This window comes from Calliopsis andreniformis, chromosome 6 (assembly GCF_051401765.1).
Source record: "Calliopsis andreniformis isolate RMS-2024a chromosome 6, iyCalAndr_principal, whole genome shotgun sequence".
Classification (NCBI taxonomy): Eukaryota; Metazoa; Arthropoda; class Insecta; order Hymenoptera; family Andrenidae; genus Calliopsis; species Calliopsis andreniformis.
The window spans coordinates 23,120,469-23,144,419 of NC_135067.1; the positions used below are offsets into that span (position 1 = coordinate 23,120,469).

The 23,951-nt window shown below is 41.2% G+C and overlaps 3 protein-coding genes across 10 annotated transcripts; all 3 read left to right on the top strand.

The window, feature by feature from the left end:
* The first annotated feature begins 111 nt into the window (after window positions 1–111).
* LOC143181062 (phospholipid-transporting ATPase VD) lies at window positions 112–15,447 on the top strand. 5 transcript variants are annotated; one of them, XM_076381256.1, is made up of 19 exons: window positions 112–635; window positions 4,253–4,902; window positions 5,144–5,323; window positions 5,533–5,793; window positions 9,768–10,043; window positions 10,115–10,283; window positions 10,354–10,707; window positions 11,090–11,385; window positions 11,473–11,643; window positions 11,728–12,025; window positions 12,186–12,468; window positions 12,526–12,618; window positions 12,699–13,090; window positions 13,160–13,447; window positions 13,523–13,774; window positions 13,855–13,959; window positions 14,051–14,238; window positions 14,333–14,497; window positions 14,580–15,447. In XM_076381256.1, the coding sequence occupies exons 2-19, from the start codon at window positions 4,313–4,315 to the stop codon at window positions 14,635–14,637; spliced, it is 4,419 nt and encodes a 1,472-aa protein (XP_076237371.1). In that variant the 5' UTR covers window positions 112–635; window positions 4,253–4,312; the 3' UTR covers window positions 14,638–15,447. The 5 variants fall into 5 exon arrangements, with proteins under 5 accessions (XP_076237371.1, XP_076237369.1, XP_076237367.1 ...); XM_076381254.1 differs by having other exon boundaries at window positions 113–405; window positions 486–635; window positions 12,186–12,618; XM_076381252.1 differs by having other exon boundaries at window positions 113–635; window positions 12,186–12,618.
* An 882-nt stretch (window positions 15,448–16,329) lies between these two features.
* On the top strand, window positions 16,330–19,081 carry LOC143181286 (uncharacterized). Of its 3 annotated transcripts, none has more exons than XR_013002260.1 (3): window positions 16,330–16,526; window positions 18,449–18,583; window positions 18,657–18,794. XR_013002260.1 is itself a non-coding variant. In XM_076381689.1 (3 exons), the coding sequence occupies exons 2-3, from the start codon at window positions 18,620–18,622 to the stop codon at window positions 19,079–19,081; spliced, it is 375 nt and encodes a 124-aa protein (XP_076237804.1). In that variant the 5' UTR covers window positions 16,330–16,526; window positions 18,449–18,619. The 3 variants fall into 3 exon arrangements, 2 of the variants coding, with proteins under 2 accessions (XP_076237804.1, XP_076237806.1); XM_076381689.1 differs by adding an exon at window positions 18,947–19,081 and having other exon boundaries at window positions 18,449–18,859; XM_076381691.1 differs by adding an exon at window positions 18,952–19,078 and having other exon boundaries at window positions 18,449–18,859.
* A 15-nt stretch (window positions 19,082–19,096) lies between these two features.
* Window positions 19,097–23,558, top strand: LOC143181285 (bestrophin-4). Of its 2 annotated transcripts, XM_076381687.1 has the most exons (9): window positions 19,097–19,318; window positions 20,370–20,690; window positions 20,784–21,117; window positions 21,222–21,446; window positions 21,533–21,831; window positions 21,924–21,953; window positions 22,069–22,289; window positions 22,367–22,625; window positions 22,735–23,558. In XM_076381687.1, the coding sequence occupies exons 1-9, from the start codon at window positions 19,248–19,250 to the stop codon at window positions 23,087–23,089; spliced, it is 2,115 nt and encodes a 704-aa protein (XP_076237802.1). In that variant the 5' UTR covers window positions 19,097–19,247; the 3' UTR covers window positions 23,090–23,558. The 2 variants fall into 2 exon arrangements, with proteins under 2 accessions (XP_076237802.1, XP_076237803.1); XM_076381688.1 differs by lacking the exon at window positions 21,924–21,953 and having other exon boundaries at window positions 19,100–19,318.
* The last annotated feature ends 393 nt before the right edge of the window (window positions 23,559–23,951 follow it).

Sequence of the window (23,951 nt, forward strand, 5' to 3'; positions counted from 1 at the left end):
CTTCTCTCTTGAAAACGATCCACAGATGGCGGTAAATTCGATGTTGATCGCAACGGTGGTCGCGCTTAGCGCTTGGTAAGTCAGTACGTGTACGACGATAGACGCGTTTGGTTCGTCGTCGCGAATCGAAGCGGATGGAGGAATTGATTGAAGCGTTTATGGGAGAAGTCGCGCACCTTCCTCGAACTGATCGCACCAGGAAAGCGGGATACAAGCGAAAGGAACGAACTGATGAAACTATTCATCGAATACTTCCACATTTACGTAAAATGCTGTTCCGCGTGAACGTCGTGCACTGTAGTTAAGCCAGTTTTTCCGTGAGAGATACTTGGAGCTCGAGATACAGAAGCTCGATTGGCATGCATCATACCCGTTATCATTCTTCTGAAAAGAAAGCACGCAAAAGTAGCGATCCTTTTTCCTTCTTCCTCGATCGCGTGCATCACTGCTTACGGTTTTTCACGCAGTGACCTCTCTGACCACAGTGAGAGTGTGTACAGCTGAGAGAGGAGCATGAGAGAGGAGCATGTGAGACGCTTTTGAGAGTTCGAAGCACCGTGGGGCATTGCCGTGGGGCATTGCCGTGGTGCTACCCCGTCACCAAGGCCACGTGGACCACGGGAGCCTGGAAAAATGTGAGTCCAGCACGCTTTATTTATACTCTTCTTATTTTTACAGTCTCCTTCTGAACAGTCCTTCGATTCGCCTCGATGTTATTTCATGAGAAAGCTAGTCATTCGGATTGAAAATAAATTGCTTTCTTAACGACAGATTGACATGTAAATTGAAAGAAAACGAACTCGTCTTAAATACTGACATCATATTCATATTGGATGATGTCATATTTATTGTCGCTAAATTCAGGCTCTTCTTGTTCTTCGGTAGACCTAACCCAGACCTGCTTCAAAATTGGAGATTTGCTGTCGTTACATACCACCTGCCTCTTTTCACACTAATTATATTATATAATTTCACAAATATATTATGTAATTTCGAATTTTTTATCTCTCAGCTAGTCTGTATTTCTTCTTGTACTTTATTCCAAAAGATCTCGAGCCTGACATGTTCAAAACGCTTACTTAATTATTACGAGAAAGTCTCATCTAAACGCGGAAGCTTGAAATCGTTGTAGCGAAACGGTAACGAGAGAGTCTGGAAAAGGGAGACCGTTCAGAATTTTTCTTCATATTGGAATATTATTCGTTGAAATAAGAAAAAGGACTGACGGTAAATTGAGAGTAGAAAGTAAGACGATCGTCTACCCTTTCTGCCCGTGCAAGTACTTCAAACGAATAGTGATATCGATTTTATTATAGTGAGAATGGAATAGTGAATAGACAATATGAGCAATAAAATCGATAATATTGACAAAAAGTAGTCTAGATAATGGAGAGGAACGGTTGAAGCCTATCCAAAGTAAATATTAGTTTTCCACGACGGTTGGAAAAATACATTCGCAATAGCTGGTCAGGAGTTCAGAAGGGTCACCGAAAATCCCTTCGAATTACTTGCGATAGTTTCTCTGTTGAAGCGTCTGACAGTATTGGTCTACGGCTACGAAACCGGTTATCGTTGACTGTGCGCTCGAAATCACGCAGCTATCCTGGAACAGGATAGGAAAAAGCCTCTCGATCGAGGTCGTCCCTGTATTCGTTATCCAGAAGGCCATTCGAGAGGGCCTGTTCGTTAAATTGCATAAACGCTACATATCGTGAAACGCATTCAGTGCCGCGTGTTTCGTTCGAACGTACGAGTAGCGGTACGTAAACGAGATCGCCTCGAACTTGAACCTTCTTCCAAGGGAATTGTGTATCGTGCTTATTTCATATTCGCTTCACGAATCTTGCCTCTATTTATCAAATTATGTGTTATTTCATAAACTTCTTTCCAATAATGTCCTTACGTTCGAAGTTTGAACAATCATTAATGGATAGTTGCAGATCAATATTCTTACAGTACAAGTAGGTTGTGAACGAGAGCTCGTTATGATTATCCATTGTTTATCCATCATTGCATTACTTCCACTTTCAGAGGGACATTTTTTATCCGTTATTTTTTACCTTTACCTTACTTATAGGACTTTCTATTGTTCATTCAAATTCATTTGAACAAAATATTTAGCTTCTATTACACGGTTGTTTACTGAAACACTTCTCTCTCTGGACTTGTATTTCTTTGTTTCCTAAACAGACATTTACGCAGCATCAGCTGATAAGATTGACAAGAACTCAGCTGATTCTAACCACTCACAATCAGTTTCGAACTTTTCATCGAGACCTTTTAAACTCGTACAACGACTCGGTATTAACTTTTCGATTGGAAAGCGTCGATATTCGCATGACCCAGTTCCATTCTTCGGTTATTCTACCCTTGATATTGTCCGTTTACATTAGAGCGCGGGATTTCTGTGGCAGGCTGATGCCTGTTATCGATCACAACCGGAATCCTCTGCTCGCTTCACGTATGCCTACACGTGGCGCATGGTATGGCACGTTTGCTTTTCACGACCCTCGTCCGTGGCTACTGCCTATGCTTTTCTCTATTCTTGTCCCTTCGAATGCAATACGTATTTCAAATTGACTAACCATTTCGAAAGATAGCAACAATGCATTCTAATCGATCGAAAAATTCGAGTTCATCGTTGGTCGTAGATTCTTTCGGTGTCCGATATTTTTCCTCCTTTGGCGTGAATTTACCAGTTATCGCTTTACTTTCACGTAACCAACATTATCTGTGCGTTTCTAGGTACATAGATATGCATGCGCAAGTACCTACTTCATAACAACGCAGAGTTCCAAGTGCAATGGTATGGCATCGAATTCAATCGTTTAATCTAGTTTCTTCCAATTAGCTTGACAACGTTGTTGGATATTTAAACAGTCGTTCTATTAGGAAAAGACGCGTTACACGACTGCATCGCGGTCTTTTCTAGTAAAATTCGTTGGTGAGTTAGGATTCGAAAATATTTGACAAAGCAGTGAACTGCTCGATTCATCACTGTGAATTGAAGCTTGCAGCGCGGGTAGAACGCGAGTTACGTTTTTATCGCTTTGAAAACTAACAAGTAGATACGCAATGAACGGCCGATAAGAATGTTTAAACTACTTCTTTATAGCATATTTGGTCGCATGCTCGTTTCGGTTTCACGAATTCTGCGGGCACCAGGAGGAAGGCACGCGTGATTATGGGCTGGTGCTTTCATGTAAACTTCACGAACAGTCAATCGACGATCCATCGAAATATCGAAACAACGAAACATTACATTTCTTAAATATACTTCAAATAAGTACATATAGTGGGACTCGTAAAAAGGAAAAAACTTGTTTCGAGATTTGGTGGTCGAAATTATCGGGAAGTTGATCCTACTGTTATAAAGTGATTAGCGTCAAGCATGAGGATTTTAATCTGTTTGGTTCCAGAATGTCTGACTGTTCGAAAAAATCCTCGTCCTTTCCTCTTCACCCCCTCTTCACCCCCTCTCCACCCCCTCTCCACTAGTCTTCTGCAATCTTATTAATAGCGTATCTGTGTCGGGCAAGTGCAAGTGCACCCATGATCGCGAGAGAGCAAGTACAGCTGGAAATGCGTTACGTTACTTCCTGCATATCGTGTCGTTCGACACGTCACAGCAGGCCAGCTTTTTCTTCGTCTGCCGACGGCCCAAGAATAACCTGCGAATAATCGATTTTGAAAGGATTTAGGCCATTTAGGCAATTCTTAAACGGCTTCCTCAGTTGTTATTTTTCAGAAAATCCAAACGTCTGTCCACCAGCCTCGATTCTTTGCCAGCTGTTTTTCAGCCTTTACTTTCCTCGCGTATATCGTAGAGTTGTCAATTCCGAAGAAGACTCCTCGATAGGTTTTCAGAACGATAAGCTTACCATGATAATTGTCGCATAATAAGTTGGTTTATCGCAAGGACAAACTTGTTAATCGAATACTCAGCAGTTCTTTCCGACTGCGACTTGAAAGTACGGCTTTTGTTTTAACGTTTCAAGTAGACACGAAATGTTTGCAATTTACGGATTTCTGAGTAAAATTCATTGAAATAGAATTCATTGAAATAGATCAAGGCCCCTTAATTTATAAAATTATATGAGCAATTTATATACCTATGTAGATATTCTATATATTGTTCTTCACTGATTCTATTTCTCTATCCTCGATTATTACGCTACGTATAGCACAGGGCAGAGCAAGGCTTCCGCTGAAAAAGCAATAAATGTTCAACATTCGCAATTGTTTGTCCAAGTGTCCTCGTTCCTGCACGAGTAACTGGTCGAGTATCCTCTGTATGGTTAGATGAGCCAGCATGTCCGAGGTCGGCGCGCAGGAAGCAGCGACAGAGAAGATGGAGAGGCAGGCGTCAGTGTACGTGTTCCCGGGATCAGGACGTCAGCATCATCTGGACTCATCGTCGGTGCCACCGCAGCCAGCCACAGCTGCCTCCGTTCCCGACGGTTCGACGATCACTGCCACTCCTACGTCCAGCGTGTTCACCAGAGACGACGAAAAGGACGAGGCGTCGGCGTCGGCGTCGGCGTCGGCGTCGTCTCGCGGCAGGTGGAGGTCATGTCCGAGGACTCACGCCAGGTCGGCCAGCCATGGTGGAGTGCTAGCGGAGTGCACGACCAGCACAGGCTTACAGACGAACGCGGGCTCCTACTTGGGACCTTTGTCCGTGATCGGAGGTCCGAGACCCTCGGCCTTGAAAAAGCCTGGACACCAGCGGGCTTTCAGTCAAGGCCAAGTAGTCGACGTTCAAGGACACTCGACGATGGGCCACAGCAGAGTCGGATCCAAGACCGACTTCATACTTCCTCCTGGCCACAGAGAAGACACGAGGCCATCCACCGCTGGAAAGACACCTTCTTTTCGTGGCCACTCGCGGCAAGCCTCCAGGTACGTAGAATTTCGAGTGCTCTAATATCGTCGTGTAGATATTTATTACCTACTTATTTTCGTTTGATGGTAAGAAATGTACTTGTAAAAGATTATCGAACGATTTTACCCCGAAATTCGGGTTCAACGTTCGTATGTGGCTGAATGAAGCTGAATGAAGCTGAATGAAGCTGAATGAAGCTGATTCAGTTGTGCATGCTTTAAACTATCAGAATCTGAAAGGATCTTAAACTGTTTGCAGATCAGAATCAATATATACGATAAGACGTAGCGCAGAGCCTCCTTGGTGGAGAAAAATTTGGGCCCGATGCTTCGGTCCGCTACCCGAGGAACCTCGTTTAAGGACAATAGTACCGAATCACTTAGTACCTTTGAAAACTCCATCGAGTCAGCATCCTAATGGAAAAAGAGCGAATAATAGGTGAGACACGTCTGGTAACGCTCAGCCTCCAAATTCAGTTGTTGCTTCTCCAAAGATTTTATACGTTTTCTCTACAAATACACATTTCAATGAACGACTTGCTTAGTTTTCGCGTTAACGTTAATACAATGTCATTCGAATTCACTACGAGAGCGAAAAGTTGGCACAGCTCGCAATCTCTAATTCCTGATCTATTCGTATGCTTTCAGAGTACGCACAACAAAGTATACGATGTTGAGCTTCCTACCTCGCAACCTTCTCGAGCAATTTCACCGAGTAGCTAATCTTTATTTTATATTTATCGTTTTGCTTAATTGGGTGCCTGCTATAAACGCGTTCGGCAAGGAGATCGCCATGATACCAGTGATATTTGTACTGGGTGTGACAGCGTTGAAAGATTACTTCGAGGATCGACGGAGACACGCTAGTGATCGCCGCGTCAATAATTACACCTGTCGCGTTTATGTCGGGTGAGTAAACGAGCATAATAGACACTAACTTCTCCTCGTATTGTTCATTCAAAGAAGCTTGTTCATGGAACGTAAAGGCTCGTGAAATCGAGCGGGACACAGACAAGACGGCGGTACTGGTTCGCGAATGTGTATGCTCCACATACGTACTACGAACATACTCGACACTGTAAGATCCTTTCTTTACGTCGACGAGGAGCACGATTAAACCGAAGCAACACGGAGTTGCCAGTGGAAGCCATTTTTTCCCCCATTTTTCCTCGCACCTATGTCTAATATCTCAAGCAACGTTACGAGTACCTATTCCGATTAAATAGAATGAAACGTAACATCTTACTTCATTCAAATTTCGATGTCCAAATTTTGGGAATTTCTATTGGCTGTACCTATCCGGAGTTGTGAAATTAGGGGGATCAGTTCTGATTTCTGATTAGCAACCATCGACATGTACATGTATGTAGATCGAGTACACGAGGCCAATCGAACAGCGAAAAAGAAAGTCTTCTCTCCTTATCCTTTCGCGGAAGAGAATCACTATCACCGTGTTTCGCGATGCTCTTTATGTTTGGTATTTCAATTTCTCTACGTTTGCTTTATTGAGATTAGAGTCGAGCATTCCTCGACTCACTGACGAAGGAAGCACTCGAATTCTTTTGTCAATTATAAGCACTGATTCGTCTGACGAGCGATTCAATTCGAAAGTGATTGTGCCTGTGCACGATCGCTTCAACGTGACGTCGTTCAATCTATTTCTTTGCGATACTCTTAATAGAACATAGCATGCCAAGCTTGAATCTTCAAACGGATTCGGCCTTTACGTCACCGAATATCTCGAATATCCCAGAACATTAGTACAACGCGTGACATTCAGTGACATTCGAGAGTCTTTTCATTAATCTTGTAATAACAATTTTCTTGATATCACGAGCAAATGAATTTCTTAATCGTCAAAGTAAGGATCAACCTCGAAACGCTTGCTAAGCACGCGCACAATATTGTCAAAGAGAGGAAGAGAAGAGAGGAAAGAAACTATCGTCAGTTAACGACGATTGAACTGCATGTGTCATTTATAATGCAACTCAATTCCGTTGAGTTAGTCGTCGATCGATGCGCACTGATTCCAGCATACAGCAGTATAGCCATTAGAAAAATAATACTCATTTCGACCTTGCCCTTCGCCATGAAGCGACGCGACGCTGTCGCGCTGACTCGACGCGCGTGCTTTCTTTTAATTTATTCGATAAAAACACAAATATAACAAATTTAGAGAATGAATCGATTTTGATTTAAGCTTTTTCTCAGCGGGAAAAAGTCTAAGATCTGAAAAACAAATAGTAGTTTCTGCTTACTTATCTAACGGGTTGCTGGAAACTTGTTCCATTGTCACCCTTGCGAATGCATTACGTAGTCGCGTGTTGCAAATACCAGCTGGATTGAAAAATATATTTACCTAATTGTGGTAGTCGTTAGTTGTCTAGAAATTAGGTCGCGACGATTTCTAGATATCCTTCATTTTTTCATAGATTCCACGTACAATGCGATGCCAACTGGTCGATATTCATCGTTTTCTGGCGTTTTCTGGCGTTTTCGTGTTAAGATTGTTCGAAAGATAATGCCAACTGGCAAAGAACAGAAAGAAAAAGGTAGTAGCGTTAAATAAGTTTGGCATGAATCCTTTTTCTTCTTTCTGCTGGAGAAGGACAAGGAAAAAAGGCGAACGATTTGTCGACGCTAAAGGAGAATCAACGAAGTTGACGGAAAGAAGCGTGTTCGAAGAGAGGAAAGGAGGTCGAGGGAAAATCGCGAAAGACGTAGGCCACGAACGTTTACTCGGAAAGCCTGCTCTGTCTTACCCATTGTATATCGGAACGGTGTGTTGTTATTTCCATCATGCTAGTCAGTTTCAAATAGTATGTAGGTTCGAAATTTGATAATAAACATAGTTATACACGTGTTGTTGCGTTATAAGAATTGCACCGCGCTCGCAACCTGCAACTTTTATCTTTTATCTTTATCCTTATTACCATCCGTTCGTTTTACAAAATAAGCGAATAAATAGTGACCTCGAAAGAACCTAGAAACATCTAGAATCGCGATGAAATCAATGGACAGTATCCACGATCACTCGTCGAGGTTTGTTAAGATCAGCGGAGGCGTATTTACGCGTGGGTCACTCGATCCAAGTGTTCTCCTGGTGAGCGTGAACGGCGATCTCTTTCTTTCGTAGCCTAACTTACTTGCTTTACCTACATAATTTGCAGCTACACGCACGCGATCGACCTTGTTCAAACTTCCATTTAGTTTAATTTCGTTTGCTGACGAGATCGATAGTTGCGGCGAAGCCACGCTCATTGCTACGCAATGTCAAGAATGATTAGACCTTCGGCACAAATTCCAGCTCTTTATCAAGACGATACTGGGGCGGTCTTCAGACAGCGCGCATTCTTTTCTACATCTCTACAATCTCTAGTCCCTAAGATCAACATCTGTTAGTTGAAAACCATTTCTTGAATACTTTTATTTTCGCTATAAAGGAGTTCGTGAACCAAGAAGCAGGAGCGCAAGGATATGCGACGGCTTGTGTGTGCCTGTCAGTTGATGCACCGCGACGTGGAATAAAATGGCAGAAAAGGAAGGGCACGGCAATAAAACCGGTTGTCGCGTACCTCGAACCGTTTTCCTCATTTCTTTCCTGCACCTATGTGGCAAACGGGAGATCCGCTTCTGCTCGACAATGAAGCCTATCAACATTCCTGATTCTGCATTTTTCGCATAAAACTGCCCCAGATCGAGTTTCCCCCTGTAATCTTGATAACTTATCTCAGGTATAAATTGAAGTTAATCAACTCACAATTCACTATTTTAATACTATCGAGTCTTCGAATCGATAGAAGCGCGTTAATGTGGAAGCGATGCGATTCCTATAAGGACGCGCACTTTTCCGATACTGTTCGAGACCGGAGATAACGCGCGTCGATCGTCGATTGAACACAACGAAGAAGGCATTCGTGAAAAGATACGACCGATTCGACGCGGTAGGCTAGTCATTGCATTTGATTTGGTCGTGAAATTGCTTTTAACAATCGAAGAACACGCAATAGAAACGCATAATGAGCAAAGAATTCTCTTAAAGGCATAATTGCAGAAAAAGATTGCTAAAATTACGTTATGTAATTAAACTGTGCGTTATTTATAATGAAGGCGCATTGCATAAAAGAATTCCTAAGGCTACCCGGTTGCTGTCGTCACAGGTGACCGATATATCAGCGATATTTCTTATTGGAGAAGTTTCAAATCATGTAGATTTCTATTTACATCTGGAAACAGGTTTGTTCAAGAAATTTGGCCACAGTGAGACTTCATTCGTTAAACGACTCTTTTGTGCAACAGCAATTAACAATCATATACGTATGTAATAGGCGTCGAATTGCAACAACTTTTTTGCGATCCGAGTTAATCGTTGTTTTTCAATTCCTCTGTAAACAAAAGATGTAGGATTAGATAGGCAATATATTTGTTTAACTCCAGCCATTAACTTCCAGCCATGTGACTCATTCATGATGTAACGCAATTCAATTGATCGAGTTATCGTAAAGATTTTGATGAATCGATTCCCAGAGATCGCTTGAATGGACCACCCTTCTAGACTACTCTCTGAACCAGTCCAGGAGAGGATTGAAGGGTAGGCCTGAGAATCGGCAGGACGCTGCGCCGCGCCGCGCCGCGCCGAACGATTCGCACTCTTCGGAGATCCCGAAGCGCGTGAGAATTTCGCCATTCTCCTGGGGTATTTATACCCTCGACTAGAAGAGGGGGAACCAATGAAACAAGTTCTTCGTGTGATAGGAATTGCGAGATTAATCGAACGAAGAATAATTTACGAAAAATTGATATTTCCCATAATATATCCCAGCTCAGCAAGGACTTGAAATATTTTCTTCAATTTTTCTGTCACACTGGATGTTTTCTTTCAGGGAAGATGACAGATATGCAAAAGTAGCTTGGAAAGATGTAAAGGTGGGTGACTTAGTCCACCTCTCGAACAACGAGTTGGTACCTGCCGATGTTTTGCTTTTGCGAAGCAGCGATCCACAGGGCATAGCTTACATCGACACATGCAATCTCGATGGTGAGACTAATTTGAAGCAGAGACAAGTGGTGAGAGGTTTCGTGGATCTCCAAGATACTTTCCAGCCTGCCAAATTCCGTTCAGTGATCGAGGTCGATCAGCCAAGTACTAGGATATATAGGTAAAGTGTAATTAAGAATATCATGTGATCGATCAGCGGGATTCGGCTAACGTTAACGATGAAAATTCTAGGTTTCATGGAGCCGTCGTTCATCCGAATGGCGGTAGAGTACCTGTTTCTACGGAAAATCTTTTGCTCAGGGAATGTTTATTGAAAAACACTGACTTCGTGGAAGGCATCGTAATATATGCCGGTCGAGAGACGAAGGCAATGCTTAATAACGGTGGACCTAGATATAAGGTAGATATTTGTTTGATCGTACGAATGAATAGGCAATGGAATTTTTCCAAATAGCAAGAGCTTCTTCCAGCGTTCTCGACTGGAGAAACAAATGAACAGGGATGTTATTTGGTGCGTGGTGATCTTGGTGGTGCTATGCATAATCGGCGCGACCGGTTATCGGCTTTGGCTGTCCGAGTATTCAGGCCTGACATTCGTCCCGTTCGTTTCAACCCTGCAGGATCCCAGCTACGAAAGTATGCTAACGTTCTGGACGTTTGTGATTATTCTCCAGGTGATGATACCTTTGAGTCTGTACGTCACCATAGAGATGGCGAAAGTAGGGCAGATTTATCACATCGGGCACGATATCGGTCTGTGTGACGCGGACACAGGACGGCCGGCTGAATGTCGCGCGCTCAATATCACGGAGGAATTGGGTCAGGTAAGCGAATTGATCAACGTCACTGAAAATTTCCCTGACCTCTATATGGATCGGAACGGCTTTGATTCACGCGTCCCCTGACCCGTACCTACTGTTTAATATCAAACGCGTCACTTCCACCATCAAATTAAAATACACATAATAGCTACACTTTTACCGCTGTTTGCACTTCGTAAAGTAGTTTTAATATTTCATTGCGATCTTTTCCTTCGAAAAGTGCTTTCCTTTCGAAATTTCGGTATTAACCATTATTTTCCTCATTGAAATGTCTCGATATTCTATTAAGGAATCCTATAAAGATGATGCGAAAGGTCTAGAAGTAAATTTACTGATACATGAGTAAATTCAGGATGATTGATGAAGCAAACTTTTATGTTATTAGGTGCAGTACATATTTTCGGATAAAACAGGCACATTGACGGAAAATAAAATGTTATTTAGACGATGCGCTGTGGGGGGACAGGATTATTCGCACACCGGGGAGGGTGAAAATTTGCTACCTTCCTCGCGACTGAAGGAAGATCTCCTCATAGGTACATTCAGACAGCATCTACAAGAATTTCTGGTTGTGTTAGCGATATGTAATACTGTTGTGGTCAATTCACAACCTCATTACGACTCGATGAACTCCAGCGGAGTGATCGAAGAGCCACAGAAAAACGGTGAAGAATCCGGAAGGTTTGTATATTAGGAGTATCTACCTCTTCTCTGGACCAGTTCACACCATGAGATTCTTTACAAGTATGTATGACGTTTACGTTTTAGGTATACAAGAATGGTGGAATCGAGGAGTTTAACTCCTTCGCCGATTATTCCCTTATCGATGCTTTCGCACCCTACAAATGTTTTTGAAGAAAACGTAACATCGATATCTTCTATGGTTCAAATGGAATCTGTTCTCAGTAACACCTCAAAGATGTCCAATAAATTATCCAGGTTATTTCCTACTTTTTTTATCTATATTTATATTAGGATACAGTTTGATTTGATCAATAAATTTCTAATAATAATTTGTTGCAGGCCAAAATTTTTAAACGTAACATCGATGCCAAGCTTAGGAATAGGATTATTAGGAAGAAAATTATCTCCGAACGGAGGACAGAAAAATCGCAGTCCGTTAAGTCCCGTTATTGATGCTCGCGGGAAAAACGGAGACGAACTGTTACCCGCCGCAGCGATTTACGAAGCGGAAAGCCCAGACGAACTCGCTTTAGTGAACGCCGCTCGTGCTTACGATGTGAAACTTCTTAAACGAACGGCGCGTAGCGCAATTGTCTGCTTGCCAGATAAATCCATCCTTACTTTCGAAATTCTTCATGTAAGCTTGTCATGGATAAATGCGCGTGGATACTTCTCACTTTCTCTGTAGCTGCTCGAAGAAAGTGAATCTGTAGAATTACAGAAAGCGAGAAGTACCTGCAATAAACTTAAAAAACAAGTTTCATTTATGCATGATAAAAGTGCATCGCGAATTTCAGGTTTTGCCATTCGATTCTAACAGGAAGTGTATGTCAGTGTTGGTGCGACATCCTCTCACCAACGAGTTGATATTGTACAGCAAAGGTGCCGACAGCAAAATACTATCATCTTTATCTTCTCAAGAGGAGAATTCTGTAGCGACGATCAAAGTTCGACAGTATCTGCAATCGTATGCGCGTCAAGGTCTTCGAACCTTGGTGATAGCTAAGAAATCCCTGACTGTGCAGGAATACGAGGCTTGGCGGCAAACTCATACCGAAGCTGAACTCGCAATGGAGAACCGTGAGCTTCGTATCAAAGATTCGTACGCGAGTCTGGAGTCTCACTTAACACTTCTAGGTGCTACCGGAATCGAGGATAAACTTCAAGCTGGGGTACCCGAAACTATGGCCACGTTGATGGCAGCGGGTATTGTCATTTGGGTTCTAACAGGTACTTCACCAAGCAAAGTTATAGACAAAGTTTTTAAAGTTATCTAGCTAATAAAGATTGGAAATATTTTGCATTGGAAGGTGACAAGTCCGAAACTGCGGTGAATATTGCTTACTCAGCTCGCCTCTTTTCGCCTGCGATGCAACTTCTATGGTTACAAGCGAGGTCCAAGTCTGTTGCCGAGGCTTTAATTCACGGATATTTGGAATCTGCGCGAAGAGAAAATGCAGTTTATGGCAATGAACGGGGAGAAATGAACAACATAGGAGAATTCTCTATATTTAATCGCGACACAGCAGAGATGAATGCGCATAGAATAGATAGTCCATGGCCGAAGCAACGAGCTCTCGTTGTCGACGGAAAAACTTTAACCGTTATTCTTGATCCACGATCAGGACTCGTGCGACCATTTCTCGAATTAACAAAAATGTGTTCCAGTGTTTTAGCCTGTCGAGCTACACCGCTTCAAAAGGTAAAATTACCTTCATTTTCTTTACCTTTCGTTCTAATTGTACAACATGAATATATCTATGACTTTTAGGCATACATAGTGCGCGTAGTTAAAGAACAGTTGGGGATGAGAACCCTGGCAATCGGAGACGGCGCAAACGATGTCAGTATGATACAAACCGCAGACGTAGGAGTTGGTATCTCGGGACACGAAGGTACACAAGCTGTTATGGCTGCAGATTTTGCCATTTCACGATTCTCGATGCTTAGCAGGCTCCTTCTATTGCATGGCCATTGGTGTTACGATCGTTTGGCCAGGATGATCTTGTATTTCTTTTACAAGAACGCTGCATTTGTCTTTCTTATATTTTGGTTTCAGGTATAACATGTTCAGTATTTTTCAAAGACAGTGTTACTTTCGTAATATAGTGACTCACTTATTTCCTTTCCGTAGCTATACTGTGGCTTTAGTGGAGCAGTCATGGTGGATCAAATTTATTTAATGCTATACAATCTCATGTTTACATCTATGCCGCCGCTAGTATTGGGCATATACGATCGTGTTGTCTCAGCCGGTGTTTTGTTATCCGTTCCTCAGCTTTACAAAAGGGGACGCCTTGGGCTCGTGTACCAGTCTCATTCATTTTGGCTAACGATGGCTGATACTTTGTATCAAAGTATCGTTATCTTCTTCATAAACGAATGTGTCAGTACAGTTGAAACTGTTTTACAATTGTATACTACAGCGTACAATATCGTTCAAGTAATTGATATTCAATCGTACAGGTATACTACGACTCGGTAATCGATATATGGGAATTCGGAACTACCGTCTTGAGTTGCTGCACTGTCGTAATGTTGACCCACGTTGCCATAGAAGTTCGATCATGGGTAAATTGAATTTCAAAAAGCCCTATATATTCTAATCTGTAACGTAATGTGAAAAGAACAACATTACATAATCCTATTCTTCTATTTACAGACGATAATCCACTTATTTGCTATAATGGGATCGTTATGCGTATTCTTCGGATTCTGTTTAATTTACAACATGGTGTGCGTGAATTGTATGGGCCTACCTTGTTCATATTGGGTCATGGAAATGGCTATTACGAGACCTACGTACTGGCTTACAATAATCCTTACTTGCGTTCTAGCAGTATTACCTAGGTAAAACTTAGAGCTACACTAGATGTATACAACGATGAGAGAATGCATGTTCTATTGGCTTTAGCATACATACTTTTTATTATTTGTTCTTTAGGTTATTGTATAAAACCATAAAATCGACCGTATCTCCAGATCTCATTCATAGTGCCACATTTGATGTATCGTCGAAAAGCACTAACCATCGACAACGAATCGCCGAAAGCAGCGAAACAAATTTTATTGCTGGTTGGTCGCGCTCATCGCAGCATGCTACTATACGGTGAGCATAAAGTAGTTGAATTTATCTTAAAATGTATATGACTACTTAATAAGAACTATTTATATTACTCCAATTTGCTCAGTTCTTTGTGCTTTAGGGTCGGAACCAAAAACAACACGTTGACAACTATTGTTGCATGACATATTCTGCAATGTCGAAGACTGGCAGCACGTTGTAAGAGGACAATCAAGAGTATTAACAGTGGTGTTGCTTCATTCAAATCTGTAAGAAAAAAAAGCGATGTTCTTCGTCACGTGTCACATAGAAACTTTTGTCGTTCCTGACGAACGAAATTTAGAGTAATTCTACTTTGCACTTTCTATTGTAATCGAGATGTATTTTACACTTAATGGAAATCGCATTGCTGAAATCGTTATTTATCGTCAACCGTTTTTGCCATTCATATCGATTAGTGGTTTTAATTAAATCAAGTGGCCTTACGATTTCTGAATATTGTTTGTTGCATTTGATGGCTGTGATTTTTAGGGACCAAGACTGCTAGTCCAATAGCAATATTAATGCCCTTTGACCGTTCGAGTAAGAAATACGGATTTTATTCGAACGTATACGCGCACGAATTGAATAACCAATTAATTAGGAATTGCATAATCCTGATTGTAATTTTTTTCTTAGGTATAAGCACGATAAAGTGTGTATTAAGAAAGAAAGATAAAATGTACATAAACTCGTATGAAGTTCGTCTTGTGTAAATAACGTATTTACGTTGTATGCGCAAAGGGCGCTATACTTTTTACACTCACCATTGTATTATTATTGTACATTTTGAACTATACATATGATCTGCCAGCGTAGTTATATTTAATATGTCTATAGAACGTTATCAATGACACGTTACGCATAGTATTTTGTTGCATAGTATTTTGATATACAACGATAAAAAAATATGCATGTACGTAACGGTATATCAGTAAAGGCGAGTGTTTTGTAAATTCCTGTCTTTTGTTAACGTTAAATTCTTATCGTCTCCAAATTCCTTATGTTACCTCTACCTTTGATTTTTTCGTTCTAGCTGTATTCGCAATCTTTCCGACGAACTTTTGCGAATAGTACGATTTTTCTTTTATCACGGTGATTACTGTTACAACATTTTCTAGCGTAGACACGAAACTATCATTTGCGAATTTTCGGTATCAGCTTATGAAGGTCTTTTTATGCGCATCTATTATAAATTATCTACATAATTTTATTTCGTTTTCAATAATCCTACGTACGTTACTTCCTTGTCTTTTGCTGTATGACGAAGTACAACTTGCATCGCAACGCAAAATTAACTTTGAATTCAGTGAGATAAACGATTTTGTTCTTGTTTTAAAGGTGACTTCAAAGTTAATTCAATGCTTTTGAAAAGGAGAAATATCCTTTTCTAGACAATTAAGTGTACGAGGAGCCTTCTTAGAGTATACTTTCAAATCTATAAAGAAGTGTATCAAGGATAATACGTAAGAGATATTTTTATAACAATTTATAATGTAAGAAAAGATTTGAAATATATAAGAATGTCTTGAACGTGAAAATGCCTTTAAGTTTATATCCATAAGAGAGTAACAGACCTTAAACGATAAATGTTTCAATTGGAAATGTTGAAATGCAACTGTTGCACGAAGAAATTGCATCAGGATTGATCGGTTGTGAAGTCAATATGGATGATTCGCGAGTAGAAGGTGAGCACCACTGGTTGATGCGGAAACGCGAACGAGCAGTGGGGATAGGAGCATTGGGTTCAGCGAGGAGTACCGGGGAATCTTTTGGCGTGCTGCGACAACGGCTCTCTCAGTAACTCAGTATGTACATGCTTGGTACTCCAACTGACTCCAACCGCTGAACTCGTCGAGTTCGTTCGCGAATTTACTCGTTGCCTGGTTTAATCGCGAACGTGCTTGACCGTTTGAAAAGTTCAGGACCAGCGAGATGTCTTCGATTTTGTGAAACTCGTTTCGTCAAAAGAAAACGTGCAAAGTATCGAGAAGTGGAATGTTGCAGACAGTGATCTAGTTTTCTTTCTTACAAGGTATCTATCGTATGATTTTCACCTCTGATTTCTATACGTTCTGGCGGGATTTTCGTTTTTTAGTGCGCCGCGCCGCCTAAATTCAATGATTTTAAAACAGCTTAAAGGAATTTTCATTGAAAAAAATGTTGCGTGTTCGTGGCATAGATAGGTGGACGTGAGCAATAATTAATTTACGTAGTCAACAAGGACTATTATTATCTTTGATGAATAAATGTTTAACCTCTGAAGGCAGAAATGATTCTTTGGTGGAAAGTGGTACGGTAGAAGCTAGAGTCATCTCTGATCCCACCCTCTTTCGTCCGTTAAGTTATACTTAAAGTGTACACGCGGAATAGGTGAGACGATTAGAAAAAATGAATTTCTTGTTTGCGAATATTTTCCATGCTTTCCCCCGAACGTCGTACGTACTGGTTTCTTCAGCGAGAAATGACTCTACGTATGTATTGTGCACACGTGCTTGCCACGTTCGTGGATCAGCGGTTGCTCTGATGTTTCATCGTTATCTTTACGAAAACATAACTCGTTGTTTTATGTACGTTACACAGAATTGCACGACTGTGAGTTGACATAAGGACGGATAATGACTCGAGTACAAGATTGACTTTGCATACCTTTTTTTCACAGAAACTTTCGCGTGATTAAGCTTTTGTGTTCTTTTCTCTAGTGTAGTACAGCACTTAAAACTTTGCCGATAAAGCATGCACATTTTTCATGGAATCAAAATTGTGACTTTATTTGCAACCGCGTTGTAGAAGGTCATCTGCAGTGTTATCGCGTGCTTGAAATCCAACAAAAGTCCCTTTATGGTACAACGTGATCGGTATTTTTTAATTGTTCGCCTCTTGTACCGACGATGAGCACTCTGCTTATCATGTGACTCACATTGCATTTAAGTTTTATATTAGCAGTAACGCGAAGGGAACGAAGACCTTCTTGTGTGATTAGAATATCTTATTTCTATCTAACAATATGGTTATTATTTTGACGGAGTACTTAAAAATTGATGTAAGGTTTCTAAATTGAATTCTATTTAGGTTTCTTGTTTGACATTTCCTCGAATGGGTTTTATCGCAAGATTCAGCCATTCTACCGGCTGGAGTAGTTAAGTGGAAGCTTAACAACTTGACGCATAACAACAACGATGAAACGATAACATATCATTCGCGACTGTGATAACGATCCACACGCAACACTGAAATTGAGTTTTCTATCGCTATTACGATATGGACCTGCAGTTATGGTTGAAACGCGGCTGCTTCGCGGTATACATATCTATCATAGCACGCGACATACATAACAGCAAAAATGAGTCATTGTACCTAGAACGGAAGCGGATGATAGATGACAATCGTTAAAACTCTCCTCCAGGGGATAGTATGTGCTGTTCATTGAGCAAATGCGTTTCGATTTGTCGTAAGATTTTCAGACTGGTAGCCTTCATGAATTCTTTGAATTAGTTGCGATGTGTTTCGCGCGTCATCGCTAATTACGTTCTCTTAAAGTCCGCAGATCGTTAGGTCGCGATGATTTCGTCACGTCACGACAGTAGACACGATAGTTTTTGATTCTTCAATCTCGATTCCCCCTTTATGAACAAAGTTTGGGTTAGATTTCGTCGTTATGATATGATATCAATGCGTGTCATTGACTAGTTTTCAACTTTCAGAATTACTTGTAAGCACAACCTGCTGTCTGTATTATTTCTATCGTCTCTGTTTAATTTTCGCTTGCGATGTTGTTCACTGTGGTGGTTCATTATCAGAAAATAAAGATGCAAAATTTCGTGACGGTGACGGCGACGCGACGTCTCTTGAATTGATTGTCACTGTAGATCCACCTGTGGATCTTGTCGAGAAGGAAACCAAAACCAAGACGATGACTTTGCTACCTTTGGACTAAGAAAACAATTTTTTTTCTAGTTTCGTTAAGATGCGACAATTGGAGAGAGGAGTACCTGACAGCACGTATTAGACTCGATAAAACGAATTGAATCCGTTCTGGAAACACTACAGCGAGCAAAGGTGTATCGGCCATTGAAGAATTGAAGTAGACAGGTGGTTGAACGATATTCGTTGCTATTTCGAAATGGTATGCGAGCTGGTTTTACGTTACCAACGAAAATAACAGCGTTTTTCAGGAAAGACCACCGGGGTCTGATCGCCAAAAACCGCTATAGACCGTACAGCCACGCATCGCTCACTAAAATACTTCGATCGAGGGACCGCTTGATTGATCGTCAAGTCTTCCTGTGGCAGGTGGGCGTCGATCGACCTTCTAGATCACGTATTAACACAATCAAAATCGACACCAATGTGAAAGCGAAACGGAAGGTAAACGGAAAACGTTGCACCTCAATTCGTTGAGTGCAGTACATTTCGTTGCAAGTTACTACTACGAATTACATAACTCTCCGTCAGGACAGAGAGAGAGGAAAAACAAGAAAGAGCAAGATATATAGTTTGTATAACATTGAGGCAGCATCAAGGATGACCTTCGCAGTCGTCTCGTTTGTCTGCACAACGTCGAGAGAGAAGAACTCAAAGATAAGGTGAAACGCGAACTAATTAATATCTAGCCGCGATCCGTGAATTGAGTCGACTAGCGTCGAGGCGAAGAGGATGTCGTGTCCACGGTGGAAGAGATGACTGCGACGAGGGAGTAACTTGGCTAGATCTAGAGCAGTTGCTTCTCTGTGGTACAGCAAGTGGAGCGTGAGAGATGACGGTCACTTACACTGCCGAAGTCGCTACCTGCAGGGGTCTCGGTTGCTTTCTAAAATTACTCCTAAGGTAAGCGATTTCAGTTTGGCTCGTTTCAGCCGGGATGTCGTGAGTGAGAACACGATCGTTGGACGATCCATCACCATTCATTTCGTTTGGCGGCCCGTTCAACTCACCGTTCATGTTTTTCCTCTCTATATTATACTAATTAATATTGTGCAATATATGCAGAATCGGTTCCGATGAGAGCTCATTAAATGATATTTCAAATGTTTCCATGGTCGTCTCGAAGAAGAATTTGAGTGAAGAGCATGCGTCACTTGTCAAGTGGAAGTCCGTAGATATTACTAATTCGAAGGATAAACGAAAATGATAATGAATGTAGATGTAGATACTTGTCGCATTTCTTAAATGTGTCACAATTCATTAAGGCTTTTCATGTTCCGCGTATAGCCTGTACTTCAGAGTTTGGAACGCTATCTTTTTTGCAATATGGGGGTACTTTGATACGTATGTAGGTATTTGAAAATACTTGAAATGGTGAACAAATTGTCAGCACAAATTTTCCTTTCATCTATCGAATCCCTGCACTAATGTACCTGCTTCCGGTTCATTGACCCTTCTATTATTGCCTCAACTGCTTTGCGTTCCCTCGTCGGCATGTGCTGTATTGGTTGCTCACAGTTAACATTGCTGTATATATTGCACGCATCTTTGCTGCTTTTTTTTTCAGCGAATTACTCTTCACCATGCTTTTCTTCACCTTCCATCAACTCTTCTTTTTCTCTTTGGTTATTTACGCCAGCAGACTTGCTTCTGTTCTTCTTCCTCCTACAGTTATTAAGTCTCTTTTGCGTCCGTAACAAGCTGTGTTACTCGGTAGCAAAAATTGATTTTCTTTATTTTTCTTGGCACTCGTCCTCTCCTATACCAATTCGTCATTAAGAACAGCCTATAAATACCTACATAGAATATTTTTCACGATTAAGAGAAGATCAAAGCAGATAATGTTTGGAATTCTTTTATCTCAATTATCCTTGTCAAGTGTACGATAAGCCTGTCGATTGATTCATGGTTGTTTCCATCATTTTGATATTTTTACATCACCCTTCATTCGTAGATGGCGAGCAAGCATATACAAACTCGTTTGGTTGGATCTAGCCCTGTTCCTCTTCATATATTATTCACTGTCAAGTGTCTACCGATTGATACTCAACGATGATCAAAAGAAGGTTTTCGAGGCTGTGGTGGCATACTGCAACGAATACAGTGACCTAATACCGTTGTCGTTCGTCTTGGGATTTTACGTTAGCATTGTTATGACGAGATGGTGGAATCAATACATGGTGATACCTTGGCCGGACTCTATCGCGGTTTTCGTGTCAGCAACGATTCATGGAAACGACGAGAGGGGTCGATTGATGCGACGCACAATCGTCAGGTATATGTCTATATATCTGAAATTACAATAATGTCTAATAGTGGTAAAACTAATGTTTCCTTAAACACTCAAAGTAATAGTCGTTTGTTTTAGGTACGTTTGCGTGTGTTTGACGCTGGTACTTGCAATGGTTTCACCTCGAGTGAAAAAGCGATTTCCAACGCTGGAACATTTTGTGGAGTCCGGCCTACTTCTGGAGAATGAGCTCGTAATATTTGAAAGTTTGAACGCAAAATTCCCCAAGCCCAGCAAACACTGGCTACCAATAGTCTGGGCATCGAGTATTGTGACTCGAGCAAGAAAGGAGGGTCGGATTCGCGACGATTTTGCCGTGAAGACGTTGATAGACGAGCTAAACAAGTTTCGTGGTCTCTGCGGTAGCTTGATGCACTATGACACTATTAGCGTTCCTTTAGTCTACACTCAGGTACGTATTTCTATTTGATGCCTAAGTTAGATTCTATGTTTCTGTTCTGTTTGTATGTATGTAGATTAATATGAAGCAACGACACTTGTTTTATTTGTCGGCAGGTAGTAACATTGGCTGTGTACACATACTTCTTAACTAGCGTGATGGGTCGACAGTGGGTACAGAATTCATCCACGTCGACGATCGATCTCTACTTTCCAGTATTCACGACGCTGCAGTTTTTCTTCTACATGGGTTGGTTAAAAGTTGCCGAAACTCTGATCAATCCATTCGGGGAAGATGATGACGATTTCGAAGTAAACTGGATAATCGACAGAAACTTGCAAGTAAGATATAAGAAAGATTTATTTAGCAACTCTGTTGCTGCTGCTTCTGAAAGTTGGACGTCTGAAACATGTACTTGCTTCTAAAGGTAAGCTACCTCATCGTCGATGAAATGCATCACGAACATCCAGAGTTGATTCGTGATCAGTATTGGGACGAAATCTTTCCTACGGAGCTTCCATATACGGCAGCAGCTCAGCCCTTCCGCGAGGAACATCCTCAGCCATCCACCGCTGGCATTCAGTTATCAGCAGCGCAACAAGAACTTCAACCATCCTCGGTTAGGATCGATGAAATGGCAGCAGAATATCAACAAAAGTTTCGAACAGATATAGCTGACGACGCTGCGTCTGGTATACACTTCACAGCGACGGGAAAGATGTCAAGGTTGGTCTTGAAGCAAAGTAAATTTTGCAAAATGCTTTACCTCACGCCATACACTTTCTTCTTACGTATACACATTTCTAATGCGTAACAAGGAGCGCCACTGAAAGTGGTAAAATAACGAGGTAATATAAACTTTGCTTCTCCATATCCCTCTTTTGCTTTGTGGGGCGAAAAACGAGGCGTCGAAACATATAACGACCATTTTTTATGGATCCGGAAGAGTATGTTTATTTGTAGAAGTGCCAGCAGAGTGAGTAATCGGGATCGAACTCTGAGCGGAGGTTCTACTCCTAGCAACCTAGGTGGTTCTTTGACGAGAGTGAACAGTGTGACCAGTGTATTAAAACGATTATTCAGCAAAGAAGACAGGCCGGATGGTGGCACGACGAGTGGTACTAAAACACCGGGAAGACTCGCAACGTCCAGTTCTGCCGCTTCATTGCAAAATCGAGCTATCGGTATGTTTTAGAAATTGAAGCAAGGGATTTGATTTTTTCCGGTACGATTAGCGTATACTAAAAGCAGCTGTAAATAGTTGCAGGTGGATCGATGAGGATAGGTGTGATCAAGGAAGAGGCGGATGAACAAATGACGCTGACATCGATGAAATCGGACAAGAGACCTCACGTGCAAAGTATTTTCTCACCTGGACCACCACCTCCAAGCGCTCCAGTTGCTGTTCCTGGCATGGAACACTCAAGAAACGGAGAATTATTCTCTTGCAGTGCCCCTGCAGCCGGTGGCGTAATAGAAAGGGATAACGGTGAAGGTGCTGGAAGTGTAAACGATAAAAGGTACACGTTTAAGGCAACGATTATGATTCGACAAATGTTTATAGGATATGTGCACATACAATATACATTTGTATAGTGTGATTGTTTGATCGCGTTCTCTTAATTCCAGGATGGAAAGATCCAGTCAATCGGCACGTTCCAGTATCGCTTTCGATCCAGTAAGCAGCTACGTTGGTAGCGTCACTGTAGACGATCTTATCAGTACAGGTAGCTCTTCTTGTACCAGCGTCAATTCCGACGACGAATTCACAAAATTGAAAACGGAAAGGGAAAAACAAAGACGCGATAGAGTAGAGAAAAGATTAGCTAGAAGTAGTAGCGGGAATAAAAATTTGATGGGAGGACAATCGATAAGTTGTTTGGATAATGAGCATCTTTTGTTATCGGAATTAGCTAATACCTCGCGGTTGTCCATGGTAGCAGGGGATAGCGACGACAAAGCGTTCGAAAGTGGTCGCCTTTAGCAGGATTATCACTGGTTCTATTTTGAAGTATAGCTTCAAAGCGAATATACGAAATTTTTTATTCAACTGGGCGACATTTAAATACGAAGACTACCGACCAGTTCAATGGTCACAGAAAGTATGAATTCTAACGAATTTTCGGAGTTGGTAAAATCGATAAAAGTATTATTGTACATAAAAATGTTTTATTAGGCTACAATCTCAAGTAAATGCATTTGTTAAAATTTCGAAATACGTGAGCGAGTTCAGATAGAGTAATTAAATTAGGTTGACAAAGTAAGCAAAGAATGCGTGGAAACTATTTGTAAACATTCCGTTGACGAATATCTGATATTTCACATTCGATCGTTAAATCTGGAATAGAAAACATTGTAGGTCACGATTATCTATACCTATTTAGTACTGAATCGAATGGTCGGTTACTACAATTTTGTAAAATAAACGGAAATGTATGAATTGTACAATAACATTTGAAGGGTTTATTTGATATAGGGCCAAAAGATTTGTCCATTGTAAAAATTGCTTATACAGCTAAACGTTACCCAAAAATTGCGGCCACAGTTGGTGAGTGGAGACACGGAATAATCACTGTCACGTTAAACTTGCGGTACATACCGGTATACCTATCGCTTCAAATCTTACGTATCTATGAAATGACAATAATTTAGAGACGTTATCGTCGAATGTTGACTTAAAAAATAGTTGACTTCATTCGTGTATGTTTAATTTAAAGAACGTGACAAGTTACGTGTACTATACATATATTTAAACAGAAGTTAGGAATAGACGCCTTGTCGCTCATTTTCTAGATGCAATAATCACTGATACAGGAAGTACTACAATTTCTTTTCTTTTCTTTTCT